General features: G+C 38.1%; 1 protein-coding gene and 2 pseudogenes across 2 annotated transcripts in view; 1 reads left to right on the forward strand and 2 right to left on the reverse strand.

Annotated features, from left to right (window-relative positions):
• The window catches only part of USP40 (ubiquitin specific peptidase 40), a 92907-nt gene that overhangs the window by 17049 nt on the left and 49709 nt on the right, over window positions 1-26149 (forward strand). For both annotated transcript variants that reach the window (XM_068544196.1, XM_068544194.1), the window contains exons 9-16: window positions 6614-6709; window positions 8090-8197; window positions 17077-17377; window positions 20023-20104; window positions 21636-21807; window positions 23972-24056; window positions 25062-25132; window positions 25817-26136. In XM_068544196.1, coding sequence (XP_068400297.1) covers window positions 6614-6709; window positions 8090-8197; window positions 17077-17377; window positions 20023-20104; window positions 21636-21807; window positions 23972-24056; window positions 25062-25132; window positions 25817-26136 — 1235 coding nt within the window. The remainder of the gene's footprint in view (window positions 1-6613; window positions 6710-8089; window positions 8198-17076; window positions 17378-20022; window positions 20105-21635; window positions 21808-23971; window positions 24057-25061; window positions 25133-25816; window positions 26137-26149) is intronic.
• Window positions 1668-2799, reverse strand: LOC137765483 (liprin-alpha-1 pseudogene; annotated as a pseudogene).
• On the reverse strand, window positions 9753-9902 carry LOC137765547 (small nucleolar RNA SNORA11; annotated as a pseudogene).

Raw genomic sequence — 26149 nt, forward strand, 5'->3', positions numbered from 1 at the left:
ATCAGGAACTTTAACACTGATATAATATTATTTATTATCTAATATATGTTTTATATTCGGATTTCACAGCGGCCTCGTCCAAATCCTTTAGAGCGTTTTCTTCCCCACTCTAGTATCAAGCCCAGGATCATGCATTAGATTTAGTTAGCATATGTCTTAAGTCTCCTTTAATCAGTAACCATTCCTCAGCTTTTCTTTCTTTCATGGCACCAACCAAAGATTTTCCTCCTATATTGTCTTCTAAACTTTTATAGTTTTGCCTTTTACAGTTGAAACTTCAGTCTTCCTGGAATGCTTTGCGGTGAATGTTGTGATGTTGTTTTTCCATCTGGGTACCCAGTTGCCCATTACCATTTATTGAATGATCCATTCTTTCCCCACCAGTTTACAATGCCAGTTCTGTTATATCAATTGTTTTCTTACATTTGAGTCCATTTTGGGGCTCTGTATTCTGTTGTTGTTGTTGTTGTTATTCTTTTTTTCTATTCCTAGGCAAATACCACATTGTTAATTTCTGTAGCTTTATACTATGTTATGATACTGGTAGGGCAAGTCTCCCTATGTGTTATTATTCTTCAGGAGTGTTTTGCCTGTCTTGGATTTTAACGCTTTTCTGAACATTTCTAGAATCACCTTGTCAATATTCTCACACATACACACACGTAAAAGTAGTGGCATTTTGTATCTACATGTGTAAACAAGATACATCTTTTTGGTTTTTAGAGCTTCTTTAATGTCTTCTAAAAAAGTTTCATAATTTTCTCTAGAAGAGAAAGCACTAATTGGGAATCTACTTCCAGTTATTTACAGTGGGAAAAATTGTAATCTATTACACACCAGCACCAAACTCTCAACCACTTTTCTAAAATGTAACTAAAACACTGGTAAGTTCCAACCCATCATGTTAGGATGTAGAATGCTTAAAACCTATCTTCAAGAGTGTCCGTTAATATCTTTGTGAATGAAAAATTGCTCCACATGTAGTAACATGGCTTCTCTGAGTGCCAGCAGTATAGAAGATGCTGTGTTCCCTTTGTTGACATTCACTTTGCCTTTCAGAACATCTACCTGTGTTTCTGATGCTCTATCAGTTGTACTTAGAATGTACTGAGAGATAACATATGTTTTGTAAAGTTTGGGTATTTAAAGTCTAACTGTTCTAGTGGGAAAATGTTGATCAGGGAGGTGTTCTGTGGGGCTATGTCTATACTGTATTTTTTGGACTATTCGTGGCTAGTGTATTGAAGTACAGTTATCTTTAGTACATTGATTTTATAATCAACCATCTTGCTAAACCCTCTTATGTTGTAGACATTTTTGGAAAAAGACAGTTTTGTTTCACTCTTTCCAGTCCTTAACCATCCATTTCTTTTATTTCTACAACTGGGTTTATCCAGTTTTGGGTTGAGAAAGCCATACAAGCATCTCTCAAATGCTTGTGCCATATTTGCCAAGACACTAGCTTGTTTGGGCACATTCCAGTCAGATGGAGTGAAGCACTTCTTATCCTCCTCTGGTCTAATTCTGCTCTCCATGTTTCCATCCTTCGTTGCTGATTCTTAACCTGTTGCCTTCCTTCACTCTGCTGTCTTACAGTCGCAGGGTCCCGTAGTAGTGAACCTTACTCTCTAGGGCACCCCCAGCCCTTTCAAACAATTATTTTAACTTTATTTCATTCTCTCTAAAAGATGAAGTTGAAGCCTTTTATTAGATTCTCATAGAAACTTGCGAACAGGTCTAATAAATAGTTATGATGTTCATTTATTTTTTTCTCTTTGCCTTTTCCACTGTAGTTCTTGGTTTTTTCCTTCCATTTATGCTTCCATTTGTGGCAGCCTTTTTTTCCGATGTTGCCCTGTCTCTCTTCAGCCTTAGAAAGTGCTCCTGCCCTCCATGTCAGTTCCGCTTCCGCCTCAGGAGTGTGTCTCTGCTTTCCTCCATGCTGGCTGCAGACATTTCTTCAATTTTGCTCAGCCATTGTCAGATTTCAGGCACTTCTCTAGCTGGTGGGATTTATCCTCAGTATTTTGAGGCATAAAATATTTATTTACAGTTTCCTATTTAAGTTTATCATTGACGTCATGCACAGAGGTAGCTTCACACTCTGTGGTGAGGTAGCGTGGCTCAAAAGTAATGATGCTTTTCTTCGTGTCTTCCTTCTGGTCTGTGCTTCCTTGAACTTCTCTGCAATTTTGTGTTCATTTCTTTGGAAATGATCAGCAGCGTCAGGCTCTTCTCCCGGTTCCATTACGTGACTCAAGAGGGCAGGCAGGCGTTCTTTCATTTGGTTTTGTCCTCTGCACTGCTTCTCTGGTCTTGAACCTCTGGTACTTTAGCAAGGTCTTCCTCGGGGCTTAAAGAACAATCAGAAGATTGCTTTCTGTTTGTGCTTGTGTATTTCCTTATTCATGGCCTCTATGAAGCATCCCATTTTTTTTTTTTTTTTAAATTCTGCTCTTTAAGAATCACGAGCTTTGTGGTGTTCACATAATGATGAGTGCTTTGAGAATTTCAACTTCAGTAGGTACACCTGCTGGACACTGCTTGTCTCTCTACTACCATTATCCTCCTGAGAGATCTCTTATGCCTAGAGACAAAGGATTCCAGATACTCTAAACATAGTCAGGTATTGTTTTTTCTGCTTATAGTTTAGCAGTTTCTTCTTCCCTTTCAAGGAGCTGTCTGCAAGGAACAAGTTTCATGACCAACCCCACATAATGTTCCCTGGGTGAAAGCCAACATCTCAGTCTCTCTCAGCCTAAGTAGAAGATGATCTCTTGCCTCTTGCCTGGAGGTCATTAACTATTCAAAATGTGGCTCTCGATCCAGTGTGAAGAGGAGCCTGACCTGTGCCTTCCAAAGTGGGCTCTTTTGCTTCACTGATGGTTGACATCACTTCAGACATCATCTTGCACATTTGAGGATGTGGGACAAAGAAGCTTTACAGCAGCTCCCAGTAGGCAGCCCTGGGACTGGTGCCTCCTGGACGAGCCTGTCCCCACAAGGCCAAGGTCGGCCACTGGCAGAGGGCAGGAGGACGAGGCCCAGCCCACGTGCCACCTGCACCAGTGTGTCGCATCCTAGGCAATGCCGGCCCGCGTCTCCCCTCCTACCAGTTCTAAATCTCTTGTTCCTTAGCCATAAATGGCTTTAAACATATTAAACATACTATTTTATTATTCTCTGTCTGATAATTGCAGTATCTGAAGACTTTGTGGGTCTTTGGATATCTGCTGATTCTGTTTCCTTATGATTTTGTTATTTTAGACTGTGGGCTTGGTTGGCTGGTTGGTTTTTTAAGAACACGGTGTAGGAGTAATTTGAAGCCCGAGTTAAAAGTACCTTCTTCCATGAAAGATGTGTATTTGTCTCTACCACATGCCTGGGGTCACCTCCAACCTTTAATACCTTTTTTTTTTTTTAATTGTAGCTGTTTTTTTTTTAAAGTAATTAATAATTTACTTATTTATGGCTGTGCTGGGTCTTGTTTCTGTGCGAGGGCTTTCTCTAGTTGCGGCGAGTGGGGGCCACTCTTCATTGCGGTGCGCGGGCCTCTCACTATCGCGGCCTCTCTTGTTGCGGCGCACAGGCTCCAGACGCGCAGGCTCAGTAATTGTGGCTCACGGGCCTAGCTGCTCCGCGGCATGTAGGATCTTCCCAGACCAGGGCTTGAGCCCGTGTCCTCTGCATTGGCAGGCAGATTCTCAACCACTGCGCCACCAGGGAAGCCCCTTTTAATACCTTTAAAATAAGATCTAGACTTGGTGGTTCTAGAGCCATACAACTAATGTGAATTTGGGCCACAAACCCACATGAAGACCTACTTGTGATTACAGATTATTAGAGGAAATGTTTTTCCACCTTCATCTAGTATCAAGGTCAAAACAAGCAAGTTTCTCATTGTCCTTTGTTGTGGGGTGGATTTTTTGGTAGGTCATGCTTATATTGATAGCGTAGTCCTTTCAGGTTTCTAGCTTTCCGCTGGAATCTATCTTTGTGGAATAATAAAAAATATATACTTGGTCCTTGTCCCAGGTCCCTGGCACAGAGCTCCTTGAAATTTCCTGAGTGATAGGCATGATGTCTTTTCTTGTTCATAATGAACCCCTTTCAACCATACCTGAGTTTATGCTAATGAGGTTACCTGCGGGGTGAGGGCTGGTCAGCAGAGAAACCAACCACATGATTAGAGGGTTGGAACTTTCAGACCCACCCCCTCACCCAGGGAGGGACAGGGGCTGGAGATTGAGTTTGGTCACCAAGGGCCAACGATTTAATCAATCATGCCTGCATAATGAAACTTTGATTAACACTCTGAAAGAAGAGGACTAAGGGAGATTCCAGGTTGGTGAATACATCCATGTGCAGGGAGGGTGGCCACCCCAACTCCATGCGGACAGAGGCTTCTGCACTGGGGACCCTCCCCAGCCTTGCCCTGTGTACCTTCATCTGGCTGTTCATTTGTATCCTTTGTAATAAACTCTAGTCCTGAGTATAAGTTCCTAAGTTCTATGAGCTGTTCAGGAAATTATCAAACATGAAGTGGAGCTTGTAGAATTTGTAATCAGCCAGGCAGGAGTGCAGGTAGCCTGGGAACCCCATTTGCAGCTGGTATCTGAAGTGGGAGCAGTCTCATGGGACTTAGCAACATTAGTGTCAGAATTGAATTGATGGACAGCCAGGTGGTGTCAAAGAATTGGAGAGCTGGTTGTTTAGAAAACCAGCCATTCAGCTCCCCGCTTTGGGTAGGTCCTTATGCTTTGTCCCCCAGACCCTGTCCTGCATGAGCATCAAGGTGGTAGCTGTGTGTCAGCAAGGCTGGGCGGCTGGAGACCTCAACTCTGGATTTCTTCCCTGGATTCCCATGTCACTTGTTCTCTGAGGATTTTCCCGATGTTCTCTTGCTAGTTCAGCATGTGTTTAAAAAGATATTTTCTTTTGTTGTGTTTTACTTTATCCAGCATTTTTAGTAATTTTACAGCAGGATGGTTGTATTTCATCTGCCATATTCTTCTATATTTCTTTATTATTTTTGTCTTATGTTAACTATTTAGGTCTATTTGTGTTTATGATTTTAAGCCAGTTTAAAATACCTTTGCAAGATGCCATGTATGAAAAAAAATGAATAAAAATACCTTATCAGGAGAATTTTGACATGTTTCCAAGTAACTTCATAAGATGGGGTGAAAACTTGGGTGATCAGAAAATAGGAGAGAGGGACTTCCCTGGTGGCGCAGCGGTTAAAAATCTGCCTGCCAATGCAGGGGACACGGGTTCGAGCCCTGGTCCAGGAAGATCCCACATGCCACGGAGCAACTAAGCCCACGTGCCACAGCTACTGAGCCTGCGTGCCACAGCTACTGAAGCCTGCGTGCCTAGAGCCCGTGCTCCACAATAAGAGAAGCCACCGCAATGAGAAGCCTGCACACCGCAACGAAGAGTAGCCCCTGCTCGCCGCAACTAGAGAAAGCCTGCACGCAGCAACGAAGACCCAACGCAGCCAAAAATAAATAAATAATTTATAAAAAAGAAAATAGGAGGGAATGTTTAAGCTGAGCTTGCAGAGGTTGGTAGGATTTTGTTAGGCCAACATAAGTGAGTGAGAATAAATTGGGTGGAGACCAGAAAATATTTTGATCTGAATGATAAAACACAACATATCAAAATTGTAGGATGCAACTAAAGTAGTGCTTAGTGGGAAAATGTTGGAACCTGCTGTGTGTATTGTGCCAGAAGCTTTCCTTATCTCACAATCCCAATTTACAGATAATGCCAGACAGATTAGGTAATTTGTCCAGGATTATTCAACCACAGTTGAAATTTAAAGCCAGGCTGCCTGATTCCAAAGCATATACAAATTATTATGACGTTTTTATCATCATTTCTCCATCTTGAAACCTTCGTGGCACAAACACTCCTATTTCATTAACTGCTTTTTAAGGAATTAGTGATAGAAACTTTTTTTTTTACTTTTATTTGCATTTATTTTTTGCGGCATTTATTCCTGGGCCATAAGTTTTTGTTTCTTCAGTTTCTTCTGGGATATCTTTTTCTTCTGGGCAACCTCCCCTTCTGGTTTAGGAACAATCTGTTCTTTTTCAGTAAGGATCATCTCAATGTGGCAGGGAGAGCTCATGTATGGGTTGATCCGACCATGAGCTCTGTAAGTCCTGTGCCGCATCTTGTGGGCTTTGTTCACCTGGATGTGCTCAATGACCAGAGAATACATCTAAGCCCTTAAGTTCAGCATTACTCTGAATTTTTGAGCATGTGCAGTAAAAATTCAACACTCTTTTTGGGCCACCGACCCTGCATCCAGCCCCACTGTTTGGCCTGGGCACACCTACCAACTCCACCACTGTAATGACGGAATGGCACACGCTGCTTCTTTAAAGTGACATCCTTCAGATACTTGGTGGCTTTTCAGATACGCATATCCTTAATGGCCTGGGCAGTTTCATGAGAGTTCCTAAAGTGAACACGAAGATTTGAACCTCTTGACTTGCATGATTTTGCGGGGTTTTCTGGGTCAGGTGAATAGTGAGCCATTTTTAGAGGTCACCTCAGGCCGCTTACCAGGAAAGCGAAACTTTTTTATTGTTTTCTTTCTTAGGAGGACAAAAGTAATCCAGATGTGAATTTGGAAGATCTTCAGAATGAAGAAGAGATTGGTGATCCATTGATGATTCTAAAAGCAGTCTTATTACAGGTAGAGAGAGAGGGAGAGTGTATGTTTATATTTGTGTGTGTATATCAGGTATATGATTCAGTTGGTAGAAGTGATAGTTACTATTCATAGTCTTTTTCTTTTGGGAAATTCTCTATGTCTATTTAAAAAAATTTTTTATTGGAGACTTTCTGGTTATAAAAGGAATACATATGAATAGTAGAAAATTTGAGGGGAAAAAATTAGAAAGTATGTAAAGAAAGTTTAAATAAACCAAATGTCCGGTCATTGGTAACACTTTGATATATATTCTTTGCATTCTATTTCCTTTGTGTTTATATACATATATTAGGATTGGGTTACAAGTTTTTTGTGATATTATTGTAATTTTAAATAGAATTGGGATTTACTTTACATACGGTTTTGGAATTTACTGTTTTCCCATATTATCCTTTTAATGTCCATAGGACCTGAAGTTATGTCCCCTTTTTCATTCCCAATATTGATAATATCTCACGTATGACTTTTAATGTTTGCTTCGTACCCTGTTGTAAAGATGGTAGTCTCTTTTCATTTATTCATTCAGTCTTAATAAACAGTTTTTTTCTCAATTTCTTACTAGGGGCTTAGGTTGAGTATTGGTCTATGGCCACTATATTAGTCTACTAGGGTTGCCATAACAAAATCCCACAGACTGGGTGTCTAACGTAACAGAAATTTATTTTCTCATAGTGCTGGAGGCTGGAAGTCCAGGTCAAGGTGTCGGCAGGTTTGGTCTCTTCTGAGGCCTCTCTCCTTGGCTTGCGTATGGCTGCCTTCTTGCTGCTTTCTCACATGGCCTTTTCTATGTGCATGCACATCCCTGTGTCTTTGTGTGTCCAAATTTCCTCTTCTTATAAGGACACCAGTCAGATTGGATAAGGGCCCACCCTAAAGGCCTCATTTTAACTTAATCACTTCTTTAAAGTCCCTATCCAAACATAGTCACAGTTGAAATTTTGAGGGTTAGGAATTCAGCATATGAAGGGACACATTTCAGCCCATAATTGTCACTTCTTACCCCCTTTTAGAACTTGGTCATACTTCAAAACATTCAGAAGAGACATTAGTCTTTTTGCACTAAACTATTTCTTCTAAAAATCCCACATAATATCAGGAATTTACCAAACCTCGGAATACTCTTTGGATATTGCTCTTGAAATGTTTAAACTTTGCCACGTGGAAAGTGGCAAAATTCAAGTTTTCTAAACTTAGGCTTAATCTATTTTTTAAAAAACTTTATTTTGAAACAATTATGGTTAATGCACTTACATGTTTGCTGTTACAGGCACATTTATTAATCCTGTTGGTTCCATTGAACTCATAAGTGTTGAGGTTATATCTTATCAGATTTTCTTAAATGACTTTCTTTTCTTTCATAAGGAGGAGAGTAATCTAATTCCTGTTGATCAGCTGGGCCAGAAACTCTTGAAAAAGATAGGAATATCTTGGAATAAGAAGTACAGAAAACAGTATGGACCACTGCGAAAGGTAATACATGACATCCTTATAAGAAGTCCTATTCCCAGGAAATTTTATTATGATTTTGGCAACATGAATTTCTTTGGGGAAGGAAATTTAAATTAGACGGAAATACAATTAGTATTTTTGTTTAATGGTTAGAATTCAGTTAATTATTAAGTAATTTATAGAATCAAGAAGTAAGCAAAAAAAGAATAGAGGAGGGGCTTCTAATCACAACAGCAAAAAATGTCACAAAGTTCATATCCTAAAGCTTATCATCTTATTTATAGAAACGTCTTCAGGTGTTCACCCAAATTTCACTTTTATCTTTTCTTTGACACACAGTTCTACTAAACTTGGCAATCTGGTTTCCTAGGCTGTAAGGTTAGGTGCAAAAACTGGTACTGCCAGACTTGGGAGACAAAAATTTGACTAAAAACAAACAAAGCAACAGAACAGTTAGTCAATATTTTGGAGCTATTTCTTGTAGAAGCAAAGAGTGTACACAATATAGACTGTGTTTAAGTTCATCTTTTAATTAGACCACAGTTCATAAATGAAGTTAATGACCATGAGTTCATAGATAGTCTTAGGTTTTCATTTAAAATGATTGGATCAGTGTTTCAATATTTTACTGTTAAGTATGTTATCAGCTGTGCAGGGACTTTTTTGTCTTGTTTTGTTTTTAAATAAAAATATCCTTCATAAGTTTGAGGACGTTAGCTTGTATTTACAGTTGACTGATAGTTTTATCTCTTTTTTTTCTTTGAGGTTAATTTGTGCCTTTATTTGCCAGTATAACTTAACTACAATGGCTTGCAAACTTTTTTGACCTAAAAAATGCATCTTACATCACAGTCCAACCAACACACACGTATATAACTTGTATACATATGTGTATAACTGAAATGAGTTTTGCCAAAAATACCTATCCTAACACTGAATGTTCTTTTTTCTAAGACTTTTTTTTGAGTAGTTTTAGGTTTACAACAAAATTAACAAGAAGGTACAGAAATTTCCCATATACCCCCTTCCCACAAACATGCGTAGGTGTTATCAATATCACTCATCAGGGTGGTGTGTTTTTTTTTTTTTCCCTAAACCTAGGATGAACTACATTGACACATCATAATTGCCAAAGTTCACAGTTCACCTAAGGTTCATTCTAATGAAGTAGATAATATGGTACATTCTGTAGGTTTAGACGAAAGTATACTGACATATATGCATTGTTATGATGTCATACGAAGTATTTTCACTGCACTAAACAACTGGACTCTGTGTATTCATCACCCCTCTCCCCCAGACTCCTGGCAACCACTGATCTTTTTATTGTCTCCGTAGTTTTGCCTTTTCCAGAATGGCATGTAGTTGGAACCTATCTCTTTCTTTCTTTTTTTTTTTTCTCTTGAAAAGAGAGGTTCAAAGCCTTTATATTTATGAGACCGCTCATGGCCCACCCATTCATGGGCTGGACGGGCTCTAAGTGGCAGGACTTCCCCACTAAATACTGCAGCTTTTCTTCCAGTATTGAACCCTGTCCCAGTGGTCTTGCCCAGCAGCCACTGAAGTGCAGGAGGACACATGTAGAGTATTTGTTCACCGGAAGGCCAAAAGTCTTATGCCCGTTAGCACAATGAACCCAGATTCCTTTCGGGTGTGATATAAGCAGCGGATAGTTTTATCTTGAATAGAGGTTGGATTTTATCAAATGCTGTTTTGTGTACATTTATCAACGTGATCACATGGCTTTTCTCTTTTAGTCTGTTAACGTGGTGAATTCTGTTGACTGACCTTTTCAATGTTAGAGCAAATCTTACATTTCTGGGATGAAGCACACTTGGTCGTGATATACTTGTGTGTATTGCGATATACATTTGGCTCATATTTCACGAAGGATTTTGTGTCTATGAGAGATATGGGTCTTTAGTGTTTTTTTCTCTGTAATATCTTTGTCAGGTTTGAGTATCAGGGTTATGTAGGACTCAAAAGAAGTTAGGAAATATTCCCTTTTTTATATTCTTGGAAGGGATTTCTCTGGATAGATTGTTATTTCTTTCTTAAATGTTTGGTGAAGCTAGTTAGACCTGGAATTTTTTTATGATAAGGTTTTTAAATTATAGTTTTAATTTCTTTATTTGTAGAGTTGTTTTAGATTTTTTATTTACCTCTTGCATTATTTTGGAAAATTATATTTTTTAAAGAATTTGTCCTTTTATCTATGGTGTCAAATTTATTGGCATGAAGTTATTCAAAATGTCTCATATTATCTTTTCTAGTGTCTGTAGGACCTAAATTTCTTCTTTTTCATTCCTGATATTAATAATTTGTGTTTGCTTACTTTTGTTTTTCGTAAGTCTTGCTTAGGGCTTATCAAGTTTATTAAGCTTTTCAAAAAACAACTTTTTTGCCTTTGTTGATTTTTCTCTACTAATCTGTTTTCTACTTCATTGATTTCTGCTCTTGTTTTTAATTATTTCCTTCCTTTTACCTTTGGGATTTAATTTAATCATCTTTTTCTAGCTTCTTGGGTTGGTATCTCAGTTGTTTTTTAAACCTGCCTTTTAATTCATGCTTTTAAATCTATAATTTCCTTCTTAGCGCTAATTAAGCTGTAGCTAAATTTGACATGTTATCATTATCTTTCAATTAAAAATATTTTGTAATTTTTCCTTCTGATTCTTTTATTGACCCATGAGGTTTTTGGAGGTGGATAGCTTAATTTCCAAATATTTGGGGAATTTCTAGTTATCTTTTTGTTATATCTGTAAATTGATGTCTAATTCCGTTTTACTCTGAAAACATGCTCTCTATGATTTCACTTATTTTGAATTTTTTGAGACTTGTTTCATGCCTCAGGATATGGTCTGTCTTGCTGAATGTTTCTATTCACCAGTAAAGTTATTAATTTTCTGCAGTTGTTGGGTATAGTGTTTCATAAATGTCAGCTAGGTCAAATTGGTTAATAGCATTCTTTATTTCATCCCTATTCTTAACTAATTTTTCTGTCTTTCTGTTGTATCAGTTACTGAGAGAGTAGATTTAAATCTCCAACTGTAATTGTACCTTTGCCCTTTCGTCCTTTTACTGTGGACAGTTTTGCTTCATGTATCTTGAAGATACATTATTAGTTGCATACACACTTTGGATTGTTAGTGGCCTTTTGACATAAGCCCTTCCTTTATCTCTGCTAATAGTCCTTACCTTCACATCTGCCTTATCTGGGATTAATGTCACATACAAGCTTTCTAATGCACGTGTGTCTCTTGTAAACAGTATGAAGTTGGTTCTTGTTTATTTTGGAAAATTGTGATCTTTAAGGAATTTGTTCTCAAAGTGTGAAATTTCTTAGTATAAAGTTGTTTGAAATATTACCATATTATCCTTTTAATTTCTGTAGGACCTGTAGGACCCTATTTCATTTCTGATATTGGTAATTTGTGTTTTTTAGCTTTCTTTTGCATCAGTCTTGCTAGGGATTTATCAAGGTTATTGTACTTTTCTTTTTTAAAAATAATTAATTAATTAATTAACTAAACTTTTGGCTGTGTTGGGTCTTTGTTGCTGCACGCGGGCTTTCTAGTTGAGGCGAGCAGGGGCTACTCTTTGTCGCGGTGCGCAGACTTCTTATTGCAGTGGCTTCTCTTGTGGAGCATGGGCTGTAGGCGCACAGGCTTCAGTAGTTGTTGCACGTGGGCTCAGTAGTTGTGGCTCGTGGGCTCTAGAGCGCAGACTCAGTAGTTGTGGCGCATGGGCTTAGTTGCTCCATGGCATGTGGGATCTTCCCAGACCAGGGCTCGAACCCGTGTCCCCTGCATTGGCAGGCGGATTCTTAAACACTGCACCACCAGGGAAGTCCAAGGTTATTAAACTTTTCAAAGAAACAGCTTTGCATTTGTTGTTTTTCTCTATTGTTCATCTCTTTTCTATCAAATGATAGAGTTTGACAGTCTCTTCCTTTAAAGTAGAATGTTCAGTCCATTTTTTTTTATTAAATTTTTAAAAATTAATTTATTTAATTTATTTATTTTTGGCTGCATTGGGCCTTCTTTGCTGCATGTGGGCTTTCTCTAGTTGCAGTGAGCAGAGGCTGCTCTTTGTTGCAATGCATGGACTTCTCATTGCAGTGGCTTCTCTTGTTGGGGAGCAGAGGCTCTAGGCATGCGGGCTTCAGTCGTTGTGGTACGCTGGCTAGGTCGTTGTAGCTTGCGGGCTCTAGAGCGCAGGCTCAGTAGTTGTGGCGCACAGGCTTAGTTGCTCCGTGGCATGTGGGATCTTCCCGGACCAGGGATTGCACCCGTGTCCCCTGCATTGGCAGGCGGATTCTTAACCACTGCACCACCAGGGAAGCCCCCATTTATTTTTATTTTTTATTTTTAAAAATATTTATTTATTTTTTTATTATCTTTGGCTGTGTTGGGTCTTCGTTTCTGTGCGAGGCTTTCTCTAGTTGTGGCAAGCGGGGGCCATTCTTCATCACGGTGCGCAGGCCTCTCACTATCGCGGCCTCTCTTGTTGCGGAGCACAGGCTCCAGACGCGCAGGCTCAGCAGCTGTGGCTCATGGGCCTAGTTGCTCCTCGGCATGTGGGATCCTCCCAGACCAGGGCTTGAACCCGTGTCCCCTGCATTAGCAGGCAGATTCTCAACCACTGTGCCACCAGGGAAGCCCCCATTTTTTTTTAATGTATTAAATTGTGTGGTTGAGTTTGAATTTATCATGTAGCCATTTGTTTTTTATTTGCTTCCTCTGTCTTCCTTGCCTTTCTTTCTGTCTGTCTTTCTTACCTTTGGACTAATCAAGTAATTTTTAGTGTTGGATTTTTGTCTCCTCTGTTGACTTTTTAGCTGTACTACTTTAACTTTTTTATTCTAGGTATTACACTATACATAAGTTAATATTATAAATTACAGACCAATAGTGTAACACTTCATGTACAAGGTAAGATGTATAAGGTACAGTAGTATAATTCCATTTCCCGACTTCCATCCTTTTCTGCTGTTGTCTTATATTTTACCATTATGTGTAAATTCACCGTGTGTGTATGTATGCATGTGTTTACTTTAAACATTAGAGCAACTTTTAAAGAAATTAATGAAAAAATCATGTTTTATTTTATCTATTCTGGTGTTCATTGCTCCTTCTTGCATGTCCAGGTTTGCGTCTAATATCATTTCTCTTCAACCTAGAGAACTTCCTTTAGCATTTCTTGGGCATCCAGAACTGCTGGCAAAAATATTCTCAGCTTTTGTTTGTCTGAAGTTTTTATCTTGCATTCGTTTGTTTAAATGATATTTTTGCTGGATATAGAATTCTTTTTTTCTTTTTAAAAATTATTTATTTTTGGTTGCGTTGTGTCTTCGTTGCTGCAAACAGGCTTTCTCTAGTTGGGTCGAGTGGGGGCTACTCTTTGTTGTGGTGTGCGGCCTTCTCATTGCAATGGCTTCTCTTGTTGCGGAGCGCGGGCTCTAGGCATGCAAGCTTCAGTAGTTATGGCACATGGGCTTCAGTAGTTATGGCACATGGGCTTCAGTAGTTATGGCACATGGGCTCAGTAGTTGTGGATCGTGGGCTCTAGAGCACAGGCTTAGTAGTTGTGGTGCACGGGCTTACTTGCTCTGCAGCATGTGGGATCTTCCCGGACCAGGGATCGAACCCGTGTCCCCTGCATTGGCAGGCGGATTCTTAACCACTGCACCACCAGGGAAGTCCTGGATACAGAATTCTAGGTTAATAGCTTTTATTGGTTTTTTCAGCACTTTAAAGATGTCATTTTATTATGTTTTGGCTTCCTTTATTTTGGCTGAGAAGTCGGTGTTACTTAAATGTAATGTGTCTTTTTTTTCTGTCTACTTTTAAGATAATCTCTTTATCTTTGGTTTTTAGCAGTTTAATAACAGTGTGTCTCAGTATGGTGTTCTTTGTGTTTATTTACTTTGTATTTGCTAAGATTTTTTTTTACCTGTGGCTTGAAATCTTTCCTCAGTTTTGGCCATTATATTTTCAATTTGTTCTTATGCCCCATTATCTCTCTCTTCTTCAGAAATTACAGTTACATATATATTGGACCATTCAGTATTTTCTCACTGGTCATAGATATTCTAGCAGGAGGGTTTTTTTTCTCCCTCACCCTCAATTTGGATAATTTCCATTGATCCGTCTTCATGTTCATTGTTTCTTTCTCCTACTGTATCCAGTCTTTTAAGCCCAGCCAATGAATTAATGAATTTTTTCGTTTCAGATATTGTCTTATTCAGCTGTAGAATTTTTGCTTAGCTCTTATTTAAAGTGCCCATTTCTCTGCTGAAATTCCCCATTTGAACCTACTCTGTACATCCTTTCCTGTAAATTTACATATTTCGATAGCTGTTTACTCTTATAATATCTGGATTATTTCTGGGTCTGTATTTATTACCTTTTTTTTTCTCTTGTGAATTGACTGTGTCATTTCTTGGTTATGAATCACATTGTCCTATTTCTTAGCATGTCATATACTTTTATATTGCCTACTGGACATTGTGGATGATGTGTTTTAGAGGCTGTGGATTATGTTATTGTTTTTTCGAAGGTTTATTTATTTATTATTTTTGGCTGCATTGGGTCTTCATTGCTGCGCGTGGGCTTTCTCTAGTTGTGGTGAGCGGGAGCTACTCTTCATTGTGGTGCGCAGGCTTCTTATTGCGGAGGCTTCTCTTGTTGCGGAGCATGGGCTCTAGGCGCGTGGACTCAGTAGCTGTGGCTCGTGGGCTCTAGAGCACAGGCTTAGTAGTTGTGGCTCACGGGCTCAGTTGCTCCGCGGCATGTGGGGTCTTCCCGGACCAGGGCTCGAACCCGTGTCCCCTGCATTGGCAGGCCAATTCTTAACCACTGCGCCACCAGGGAAGTCCTATGTTATTGTTTCTAAAGGGTTTTTCATTATATTCTAACAGGCCATTAAGTAACTGAATCATGTTGATCCTGTGGGAGCTTCATTTGGGGCTTTGGTAGGGTGGATGTGTTGCATTTAGCTGTTAGTCCTAGGGAGTAGCTGTTAGTCCTGGGGCCTGGATGGTCCTCCCTCTTAAGGCAGAGGTTAGCAAACATGGGGAAACTATGGCTTGCTGCCTTTTTTTGTACAGCCCCCAGGTAAGAACTGTCTTTATATTTTCAAACAGTTATCTTTAGAAAGGTGCTCAAGTTTGCCTCTTAGCCCACAAAGCCTAAAATATTTACTGTCTGGCCCTTTATAGAAAAGTTTGCCAATCCCTGACCTGAGACACAGCCCTTCTAGGATTTCAGTGGGAAGCCTGAGGTGTTTGTCATATGTCTCTAATTTGGCAGGACTTCAACTCCATGCTCTTTCTTTTTTTTTTTCTAATCTATCTTAATTTATTAATCCATTCACAACATGTTTATTTAACTCTATGCTCTTTCTACCCACCAGCAGGGTGCTAAAATCTCTACTCAGATCTTAAATCTCCCAGCTGTTGCTTTCTGCTCATTTCCGTGGGTCTCAGGCTGTCCATGTACCATTCAAGACTCAGCCAAGGATTTGAGGAGGATTTGATAGAGATTTGGGGCTCCTGTATGGGATTTTTCTCTTTCACTTTCTAGGCTCTGTAGCATTCTCAAATTCTGTTTCCTTAGTCCAGTAAGACTCTTGCCCTTTGCTTGAACTCTCTTCCGCCATGCTCTGCTACAAACTGGGAAGTGGTGGGTTAATGCAGGACTCACCTAGCTTGTTTCCCTTTTGAAGGATTATGTTCCCCTCCACTTTAGGTCAGCTTTTGGTTACTCTCCAAACAATTGTTTTCATTATTTTGTCTAAAGTTTATAATTTTTAATCAGTGGGGTTAGTCCAATTAAAAGTTCTCTGCCATTACTGGAACCAGACTACACTGAAGTTTGAGGTTTAAAAGAGTTAATCCTCAACTATCAAACAAAGAAAAGATTCGCTATACAGAAAGTATTCATTACTCAGAGGTTTCAAATTATTATTTTATTGTACGTAAATTAGCTACAAAACTATATTACCATCTGTTATACACAGTGTTAATAATGCCTTTGGGTCATATGCCCTATACCCTTTTGTTTGATTAGAGAGTATCCATTATCATAAATTCTTCCTTTCCAAGAAGAAATGAGAAAATCACCTTTCTGTGTTGATTGATGATCTAAGCAAATGTTACATATACCTCCCAAGTGATTTTCTCCATAAAGTAGTTTGTACTGAGAGAAAAGGAGGAGATACAAAGCCATGTAGAGATTAGGGAATAAAAAAAGAGTAGAGCAGGGGATGGGGAGGTGGGATAGGCAATGAGGAGAGAAGTTTTTTTCTTCCTAATCCTTTAAGTAGAGGAACTTGAGAAATAATAGTCTTTGAGATTATGACTTAAGCCTTTCAATGTTTTGATTTCCTGAGCTAGCCTGTCAGCTTCCGGGACAGACAACACTTAATTTAGTTAATGTAAGCTTATAATTATGACTATATCCCAACAGTTTGTCTGAGTCACTAGTTTTGAAATTATCTTCTATGGTACTTCATTGTATAATTGCCTTTGTTTTGTGCTTTGTTTGGATTGCTTTAAACATTTCAAAAGTGTTTGTTCTATCTAATCTGTTTCAGTAAAGACTTTTTAAAAACAGCGTTACGAGGTGTAATTAAATTAATTAAAGTATTTTTAAGATTGTGTCATGGCAGCTTTCTCCCTTGATATAACTGTTAGACTATTTAACAGAAAGCACTCGGGTTTTTATTAAATGTTTTATTATGGCCCAAAGGAAATTTTTTTTTCCTCTTAGCTGGCTAGGCCAAAAAGTTGACATTAAAATATCTAATCACAGAAAAAGGAAGGTAAAGATTTTGTAATCATGTCAGTGGAATTTTTTTTCATTAACCTAATGTTTGTTTGTTTGTTTTCTGTATAGTTTTTACAGCTTCATTCTCAGATATTTCTGCTCAGTTCAGATGAAAGTACAGTTAGTCTATTGAAGGACTGTTCTCTCCAGGCTGAGTCTGATATACGAGGAAATGATCAACAACTTTTGAAGACACTTACTTCAGAGCCCCCGGGATTAAATGATAGACCCTTCTGTCCCCACTGGTTTGATATAAATGATTCCAGAGTCGAGCCAATCAAGGAAAAGGATATTGAACAGCAATTTCAGGGTAAAGAAAGTGCCTACATGTTGTTTTATCGGAAATCCCAGTTGCAGAGACCCCCTGAAGGTATGGAAAGATAAATGTCCCTATTTGTTTAAGTTGATCCCTTTAAAAGATAAATATTGAATGTTATTTGAAAGTTTACCCTTTTAGAAGAAGGTTTACTCTTGAAACATTTTAAAATATTTTCAAGCTAACCATAGGAAATATACCAGAAGAAATTCAACATTCTGTCATTTTATAAAGATATATATTTCTGGTTTTTTCCCCTGTAATAGTATGAGGCTATAGTTAGATTTTCAGAATTGCATTTTCTTGGATCACATCATGTTTTCTTGTTGTGTGGGCAGACATGATTGTCCTCTGCTCAGGCTTCTCTCTACAGTTTGGCCATGTGTTGTCTTTGAGCTGCAAGTGGCCTTGGTCTTATTTTCATGTGTTCTCTTTTATTTTCCTTTCTTTTTTCCTTTTCCTCAGGGTAATAAGTCTTTAAGCAATTGAAATATCTCTGAAGCCCTCTGTTGAATCTTCTAAGAGAGTTCATACCATGGTGGAGGTTAAACACTGAGACCCACAGTGATAAATTTTTGAATTGAAGCTACTAACATGAATCAGTCTGTAAGACTTTATTTGATCACTTCCCAAAATTTATGCAAAAGTAAAAAATCCTAACTGGGAAGGCTCTGTAGATGGAGACGTATCTGTGATTACAGATGAGGATACTGTCCCTAGAGAGTGAGCACAGTGATCATTTTTGTGAAGAATAAGAATAAAGCAGCTACCGATTTGCAGATGAATCAAAGGAAATTAACTCTCTGGATCTGAAACAATTACATAACTGTTCTGTTGACCAGAAGGGGCTTTGCTTTTTTCTGAGGGGAAAAAATATGGTAATCGTTCTGATAAAAATACTGGGGAGCTGAATTCACAGTTACAGAAATATATATCAATTTCTTCAGATGACGTATTGTCCTTTTCACTAAATTGAACTTTAGTGTGTATATGATTGGAATATGTACTAAGTGACAATTTTCCAGTTAGCTTAAGATTCGAATAAAGGTCTAACCAAAATCTTGATGGACTTTTTGGGGGGATGAATGGATGGAACTTGGCAAAACGATTCTAAAATTTACCTAGGAAGATAAATTAATGAAAATTGAAGAAGGAACTACTCAAGGAAAATTTACTGTATCAGTATAAACATATTTATAGTGCTGTAGCAATTAAGACAGTGTAGTGCTAGTGCAAAGAGGTGGACAGATCACTGAGCAGTAAGCCCAGAAGTTGATCTAAGTATTTTTAAGATTTTAATCCGTGAAAAGGTAGCTTTTCAGATAAATAGGGGAAAAATGAATTAATAAATACAACTGAGAAGTTGGTTAGTTGCTAATCACTTGAATTAGCAGTTAGTACAATCAAGTGATTATATTTATCACTTGCATGAAATTATAGTTCCTTTAATGTTTATGTAAAAAAGGAGCCTTAAAATGTATAAAATATAAATATTTTTCTGATCTTAAGGTAGAGAAGACCTTTCTAAGCATAAAAGCAATGAAAAAAAAAATTGAGGAAAAGTGATGTAAACCTTATTACGTAATACCAAAAGGCAAACGACAAGCTAGTGGAAAACAACAAAATATATGACAAATTTATTTCCCCTATCTATAGAGTGCTCTTACATTTATTCCATTGTGCTCGGTAGTAAATTGGGAAGAGGATATAAATAACTAATGTACAAAAGAAGAAATAAGAACAACCAATAAACTGCAAAAAAAAAATATTCCATCTGGCCCGTAACCAAAAAACATGAATCATAACAGCAATGAACGACAACCTTTTTCCTACCAAGTCAAATATTTCTATTAACCTGGTTCTCAACAGTTGGCACTACCTCTATATTTGGTATGTATATAAAGTAATACAACCAATTTGGTTGTATGTACTTAAAAACCTTAAACCAATAATTGTACTTTCACAAATTTGTCTTGAAATAATCAGGACTGTGTATACTATTTATGTTCAAAGATGTTTGCTACCCCCGTTATTTTATAGTAATGACTAACAGAAAATCACCTAAATGTCTGCCAGAAAAGGTTTGGTTAGATTAATTATGCTATTTATAGAATGGGCTACTATGCAATCATTTAAAGATTTGGAAAAATATTCACAACATATGAAATGAGAAAGCAACTTACATGTTTGTTGACTATACTCCCAGTTGCTTTAAATAAGCATGGCGTGGTGTGTGTGTGTGTGTGTGTGTGTGTGTGTGTATAGACACATTGTGTAGAATAGAAAAAAGACCAGAAGTATATAGATCACATTTTAGCAGTATTCCCAAGGAGTGGGATTATAGATAATATTTATTTATTTTACATTTAAAAAAATCATTTCCAGAACTTTCACAGTGACCAATTATTAACATTTGTTATCAAGAAGAAAACAGCAGGTGTTCTTTTTAAAAAGTATATTTAAAAAGAGTTGAAGAAATGGAATTCTCTAGCTTGGCTTAAAGAACTGTTTACCTTTCATATGTTTTAATGTTTTCAATTTGCAGATGGGAAAACTGAGATCCAGAGAAAATTCATGTTCACACAGGCAGTAGAAGCTTTCCTAGCTCCCAGCACGGTCCTTTCTAGTTTTCTGTGCTACCTCTTCAGCAACCAGTTTTTATGTAGTCAGCACAAGTTAATGGAAAATTTTGTTCACAGCTCGAGCTAACCCAAGATACAGGGTTCCATGTCATTTGCTGAATGAAATGGATGCAGCCAACATCGAACTACACATAAAAAGGTAATTTTAAATTACTTTTAGAGTTTGAATAGTTTTTCTGGAGAACGAGAATCTAATTTAGGTCTTAAGTATTCAGTAATGAAAATTAAAGCGGAAAAAAAGTCAACTGTTTAATGCCCGTGTCTTTTTATTAGCTGCTGAATTTTTATACTGAGAGTATCTTTTACTTTGAAATTACCGAGTGAGAGTGAATGAAATATTGACACTTAAATGGCCATCGCTAAGTAGAGATTGAAGCCTAAGAAAACTAGAGAAATCTGTGAGCACGTAGTTGTGCTGAATGAATTGTGTCCTGGCCTGTCAGGTTATTCCCTCGGCACAGACAGAGCCCATTGTGAAAATTCCCCCTCATGTGTAAGTGGTTTGTGAAGAACTGGCCCGTAGTGACAGCAGAGCAGCGGTGGGCAAAGGGGAGGAAATATGGAGTCTACAGACTGTTTGGCTTAATGTCAGTCCTGGGCAAAACCCTACAATGGATTACTAAAGGGATGGTTTGTGAGAATTTGATCATCTGAACATTCTCTTCTGAGGTCTAACCTTGGACCATGAAGAACCGGTTCTTTATTTGCTCTCTGGGTCGGTGGGGGTACTGGATTAGGGAAATGGATGTTCCCATGGTCTCCTTGTGGACCTGAGGGGCTGACTACATAGCAGGGCTATGTTCAACATTTTTATCATTGATTTGAAGCTGAGAAAAAAAAATAGGTAGATTGAATGGCAGATTAAGATCAGAGGAGATCTCAACAAAAACCAAGACACTAAAAATATAAAAATTTAACAGAGTAATATATCTTAAGTGTGAAAAATAACCAACTTGCATGAGTGGTGTGGATTAGCAGTTGGTATTAAAAACAGAAACAACCTATGGGGTTTTAGTCAGCGAGCACTAAGCTTTTTAATGTGGTCATCGAAAAGCTAATGCTGTCTTTGACCACATTCACAGAATTGTGCCTGAGGTACCTGTATGGTGGCTATAGCTTCATCCAGCTCTCCGTTGGTGGGGCTGCCTGGAGTGTTTTTGGTGCTGTGCTTCACAGCAGCTGAATGGGTTCAGGAAAGTGTAGCAAGCGCCCGGCTGCTGCTGAGGCCATTTGACTTGGGGAGAGCAGACTCCAGGGATCATGAGGCTGACTTCACATAGTTTATGGGAGAGTCTGTGGGGTCTGGTTGAAGCAAGGAGAAAATAGAAGTTGTAAATCTAGCGCTTACCGCAGTTACAGGAACGTGTTTCCAGCATTTTGTTCATAATTATAATCTCAGTATTGGACGAGTTCAAGTGTCAGTATTTGTTCAGAGTAACATTGCACAGTGTACATTAAAACCATCTTCCTTGGAATTCACGGTGGCAGAGCTATTAATTGAGAAACTAAAATGAGTCATTTTGGAGCATGGAAGAAAACGATGTTAATTATAATTACTTAGGTGGAGTGGAGAACTTCTTTATATTGTAAATCAGATATTTTTGGTTTGAGATGAAACAGTATCTGTTGTAAAAACATGGCATTTATGTATTTTTTATGCCTCTTTAAAGGGCAGAATGTGATTCTACAAACAATAATTTTGAATTGCATCTCCACCTCGGCCCTCATTATCATTTCTTCAATGGGGCTCTGCACCCAGTAGTCTCTCAAACAGAAAGCATGTGGGATTTGAGCTTTGATAAAAGAAAAACTTTAGGAGATCTTCGACAATCAATATTTCAGGTAATTTAGCCTCACTTATTCTTAATAGACATTAAGGTCTGTCTTCAGCTGGATTCTCCTTTTCAAACTTCTGTTTGAGATACAACTATTTATTTTTCACAGCTGCTTAGGAAAATCCTACATCTACCACTTCCATAGAGGGATGGTCCAAATGTTCTCCCCTCACTTGTAAGTCTCTTAGAGAGGCTTTTCTGCACAATCAAGACTCACTGAGTCCTGCCAGCAGGTTTTCAGGGGAGAATCAAGCCTGGTATATTTAATCTGGGGGAGAGAAAGAGTATAAGGTTGTCTCTTTTGGGGAAAATAAATGAAAGAGAATTGTTTTTTTAAAGGAGTAAAAAGATAGATAATTATGTTGCCTAAAACCAAGAGCTACTAAACAAATAAAAGCAACTAACTTTTCTACCTTTCAGTATAGAATAACATTTATTAATAAGATTCCTAAGTGAAGGAAAATGTCTACTGGTCTATAGTAAAAGCAAACATCATTGTAATCATTGTCTCTAAATAATTTATCCAGTCGTGTTTTAACAACGACAGCAGTGCTCTTTATTTTACTTACAATGTTTTCATATAAATTCTATCGTTTGATTCTTTAACCTCATGAGGGCAAGATAACCCCATTTTAAAGATGAGGAAATTGTGATATAAAGAGATCTAATGGCATGCCCAGGGTCAGACATCTAGTTAGCAGTAAACTAGGACTCCAGCCCTGGTCTCCCTACTCTTTCTTTCCTCTTAATTATACTTCACACTACTTCCTGATAGAGGAAAAGGGAAATAGAAAATGTAAGCTTTTTTGCCCCCCAGAATTAAGTGAATTTTCTGAAAAACTGTATCATTTACCAAAATTATTAGCTTTCTTTTGATTTTCCTCTTGCACAAAGAAAAGCAGACTAATTTCTTCTTTAACTTTAGTTGATTTGAATATTTAAATGTTGGATCAGGATCAGGATTTCTAAAATTATTTAATACTTCGGAACTTTTCCACTAAAAGTTTATTTCTGAGCCAATCCTGGCAGTGATGATATAGGTGGACTTGGGGATTTGACCCTGCCTAGGGTAACGTTTCAAGTGGAAAAGACCTCGTTCACCTTTATAAGGTTTAGATTTCACGCCAGTCTGCTTTTTTTTTTTTTTTTTTAATTTATTTATTTATTTAATTTTGGCTGTGTTGGGTCTACGTTTCTGTGCGAGGGCTTTCTCTAGTTGCGGCAAGCGGGGGCCACTCTTCATCGCAGTGCGCGGGCCTCTCACTGTCGCGGCCTCTCTTGTTGCGGAGCGCAGGCTCCAGACGCGCAGACTCAGTAGTTGTGGCTCACGGGCCTAGTTGCTGCGCGGCATGTGGGATCTTCCCCAGACCAGGGCTCGAACCCGTGTCCCCTGCATTGGCAGGCAGATTCTCAACCACTGCACCACCAGGGAAGCCCCAGTCTGCTTTTTTGATGGTTTAAGTGCACATCTCTGTTATCTTAGAATTAAGCCACTGGCAAGAGGCTGAGAGACTGACAGTTAAGTAATCATGTGTAAGTATGAAATTTCTTTTTAAGAGAACTATCTTGTGATTGTGGAGAGGGACTAAATAGGACTGACCTTTATGGGTGACATTGTTTTGGTGAGGTTACCACAGTCCCCAGAGTCTTGGAGCTAGAAACTTAAAAAACAAATCCCTGGTAATCTATTAAATAAACTGGTAATGCTACTTTTTAAATTTACAGTGGGAGACATTCCTTTTGAGAAACAAGAGTATTCGTGTGTGCTGCGTTTCCCTGAATAGTGCTGATTAAACACATAATTTTTGTTCTTTTGGACCAGGATTCCTGGACTGGCACACTGATCATTTTGCCTGCTGATAAAAGTGATCTTCCCATAAATTAAGTAGAAATGGTTGTTGTTTAGATGGTCATTGTGCTCTTTGTGTATGTCAAGGTTCTTCAGTCACTAATGGATGTGAGATGAACCATCTTTGGATTTGACTGATTTAACATTGAAAGACGTCTACTTTCCTCATTTTGGGTGCTGGGTGGGGATTGTCGTATTCATTTGCTTGTTCCCTGTATCAGCTACATAAGTAAATTGTCACAGTGCTCTTCTTACTTAACCTGGAAAAGTGATCTATATGTGATTTTTCATTGTTCTCTTTTCTTTCATTCATATTCTGCAGCTGTTAGAATTTTGGGAAGGAGATATGGTTCTTAGTGTTGCAAAGTTTGTACCAGCAGGACTTCATGTTTACCAGACACTTGATGGTAAGAGAAATATTAAAGCACAGCAACTTACTGTGTATATGTACATTTTGTGGAGCTCATCTGTGACTTTCTGCTCTTGGCCAGTCTTTCCCCTACGTACTACTTTTCTTAGCTGTGCAGGTTCTCATCATATTGGTTTTAACAAATAATATATTTAGTTTTTTATATTTAATAAAACAATTTATTTAGTTTATAATGTATCCAATATATGTAATGTGTGAAATTTAGCTAACATGGAAATGTTTTATGTTTTCTGAAATTAAGGCTACTTCTCTACCTAAACAAATTTTTTCTTAAAGGCTTTGGAAATTTTTTTATATTACCACAAACTTCTGAGCAAAATGGTTTGAAACCATTTAAATCTTGTTTAATATGGCTTGTTTTTTTAATCCAATCTCAGCTTCAGACTTTGTAGCAAAAGAAAAATACTTCGGGAGCTTAAAAGTACTTCCTTTAAATAACAACAGAACAATAATAGCAGTAGCAGCAGTAACATTTATCTTGGACTTCATGGTGCCAAATACCGAGATAAATGTTTTGTGTAAATTATCTCATTTGATTTTCACAAAATTTTTTTATCCCCATTTCATAAGTGAGGAAACTGAAGCATAGAGGCTTGAAGTCCACAAGGTCATACAGCTCATTAGTGGGTGAGTGAGGACTGTTTGATGTGTAAGCCTTCCCCATGTTCACAGTGTCAAGTACAGTTGACCTTTATATTAACTTTTTTTTTTCCTGCTTTCATGCCCACAAATCTTATGGGGGAAATGCTTACATAAAATGAAAATGGAGACAAAAAAAGGCTAAAGAGCGTGATGGAAGGAATAAAGATAAAAATAATATAACATAATACCAATATAACAATCATAATTACTCCCTTTTTCTTAGTTTTCCTCAATGAGAATGCTTTTTTTCAAACAAATGTTTGTGTCTTGGCTGTTGCTATAGTTAAATTTTTTTTTGATGATCATGAGAATGGTTTCACTGATAATCTCATCTTCCTAGGAGATCACCTGACACTGTGTGAAATTGAAATTGCTGATGGGGACGACATCTTTGTATGGAATGGGGTGGAGGTAAATAAGTGTTGAAGAAATGTTCATGAGAGTTTTGGATATTTTTTAAGTTATTGTGATAAAATTTTATTCAGCATATGTGATGGCACTTACATATTAGAAAACTGCTGAAATATCCAATAAATTTTAAGTACAATCAGTGTTGGTTATATGTTCAAGAGATAGTTGTAGAACACCTCCATGGTGCCAGGCTGTGTGTCAGAAGCTAGACGCAAAGGTAAATAATCAGTCTGTATCCTTCAGGCACGTAGTGTGGGTCACTGCACTAAAATAAGTGAGCAGGAGGGTCTGTACATACTCTTGATGAGGTTTCAGAGGGGAGCGGTTCGTTACACTGGTAGGGCTGGAGGTGACTTAAGGGAGCACAGTCAAGAAAGCAGTGAGGAGCATCTCACCCACTCGATGGACTGTCCTTGGTCCACCTCATAAATTTACCACTGCTGAGGACTCACATGTCTGTCTCCACTTCAGATTTCTCTCCTAAGAAGTAAAAGATGGCTAAGAAAAAGTTTCAAAAATCTAAAGCTGTTCTTCTGATACTTGAAAGACATTTGTGAAAACTTTATTTCACTTGAAAAGAAAAAAAATGGAAATTGTTCTACAAGAGTCTTTTACTACATTACTGTGTTGACTTAATTTTGGCAAATATGAACTATACTAATGGCTGACTTGATATTGTTGTAGGTTGGTGGAATCCAGATTCCAGCTGGTAGTGACTGTGAACCTCTGCTTTTAAATGTTCTTCATCCGGCAACAAGCAATGAAGAAGAGGAGTGTCAGCAGTTGATAGACTCTCCACATGTCTTTCCATCTAATGCAGAAATAGGTAGTGTATTCACAGCCTTTGCAATCCCAGACGGAGTCATCTTAGTCAACAAGACTGAGTCTGTAGGTGAAGAGAGCTGGACCACCATTCCCAAGGAAGACTTGAAGAAGACATTCAGAGAACAAGGTCTCAGAAACGGAAGCTCGATTTTAATTCAGGATTCTAATGACGGTAACAGGTAACATGCTAAG

The sequence above is a fragment of the Eschrichtius robustus genome, chromosome 5 (assembly GCF_028021215.1).
Source record: "Eschrichtius robustus isolate mEscRob2 chromosome 5, mEscRob2.pri, whole genome shotgun sequence".
Taxonomy (NCBI): domain Eukaryota; kingdom Metazoa; phylum Chordata; class Mammalia; order Artiodactyla; family Eschrichtiidae; genus Eschrichtius; species Eschrichtius robustus.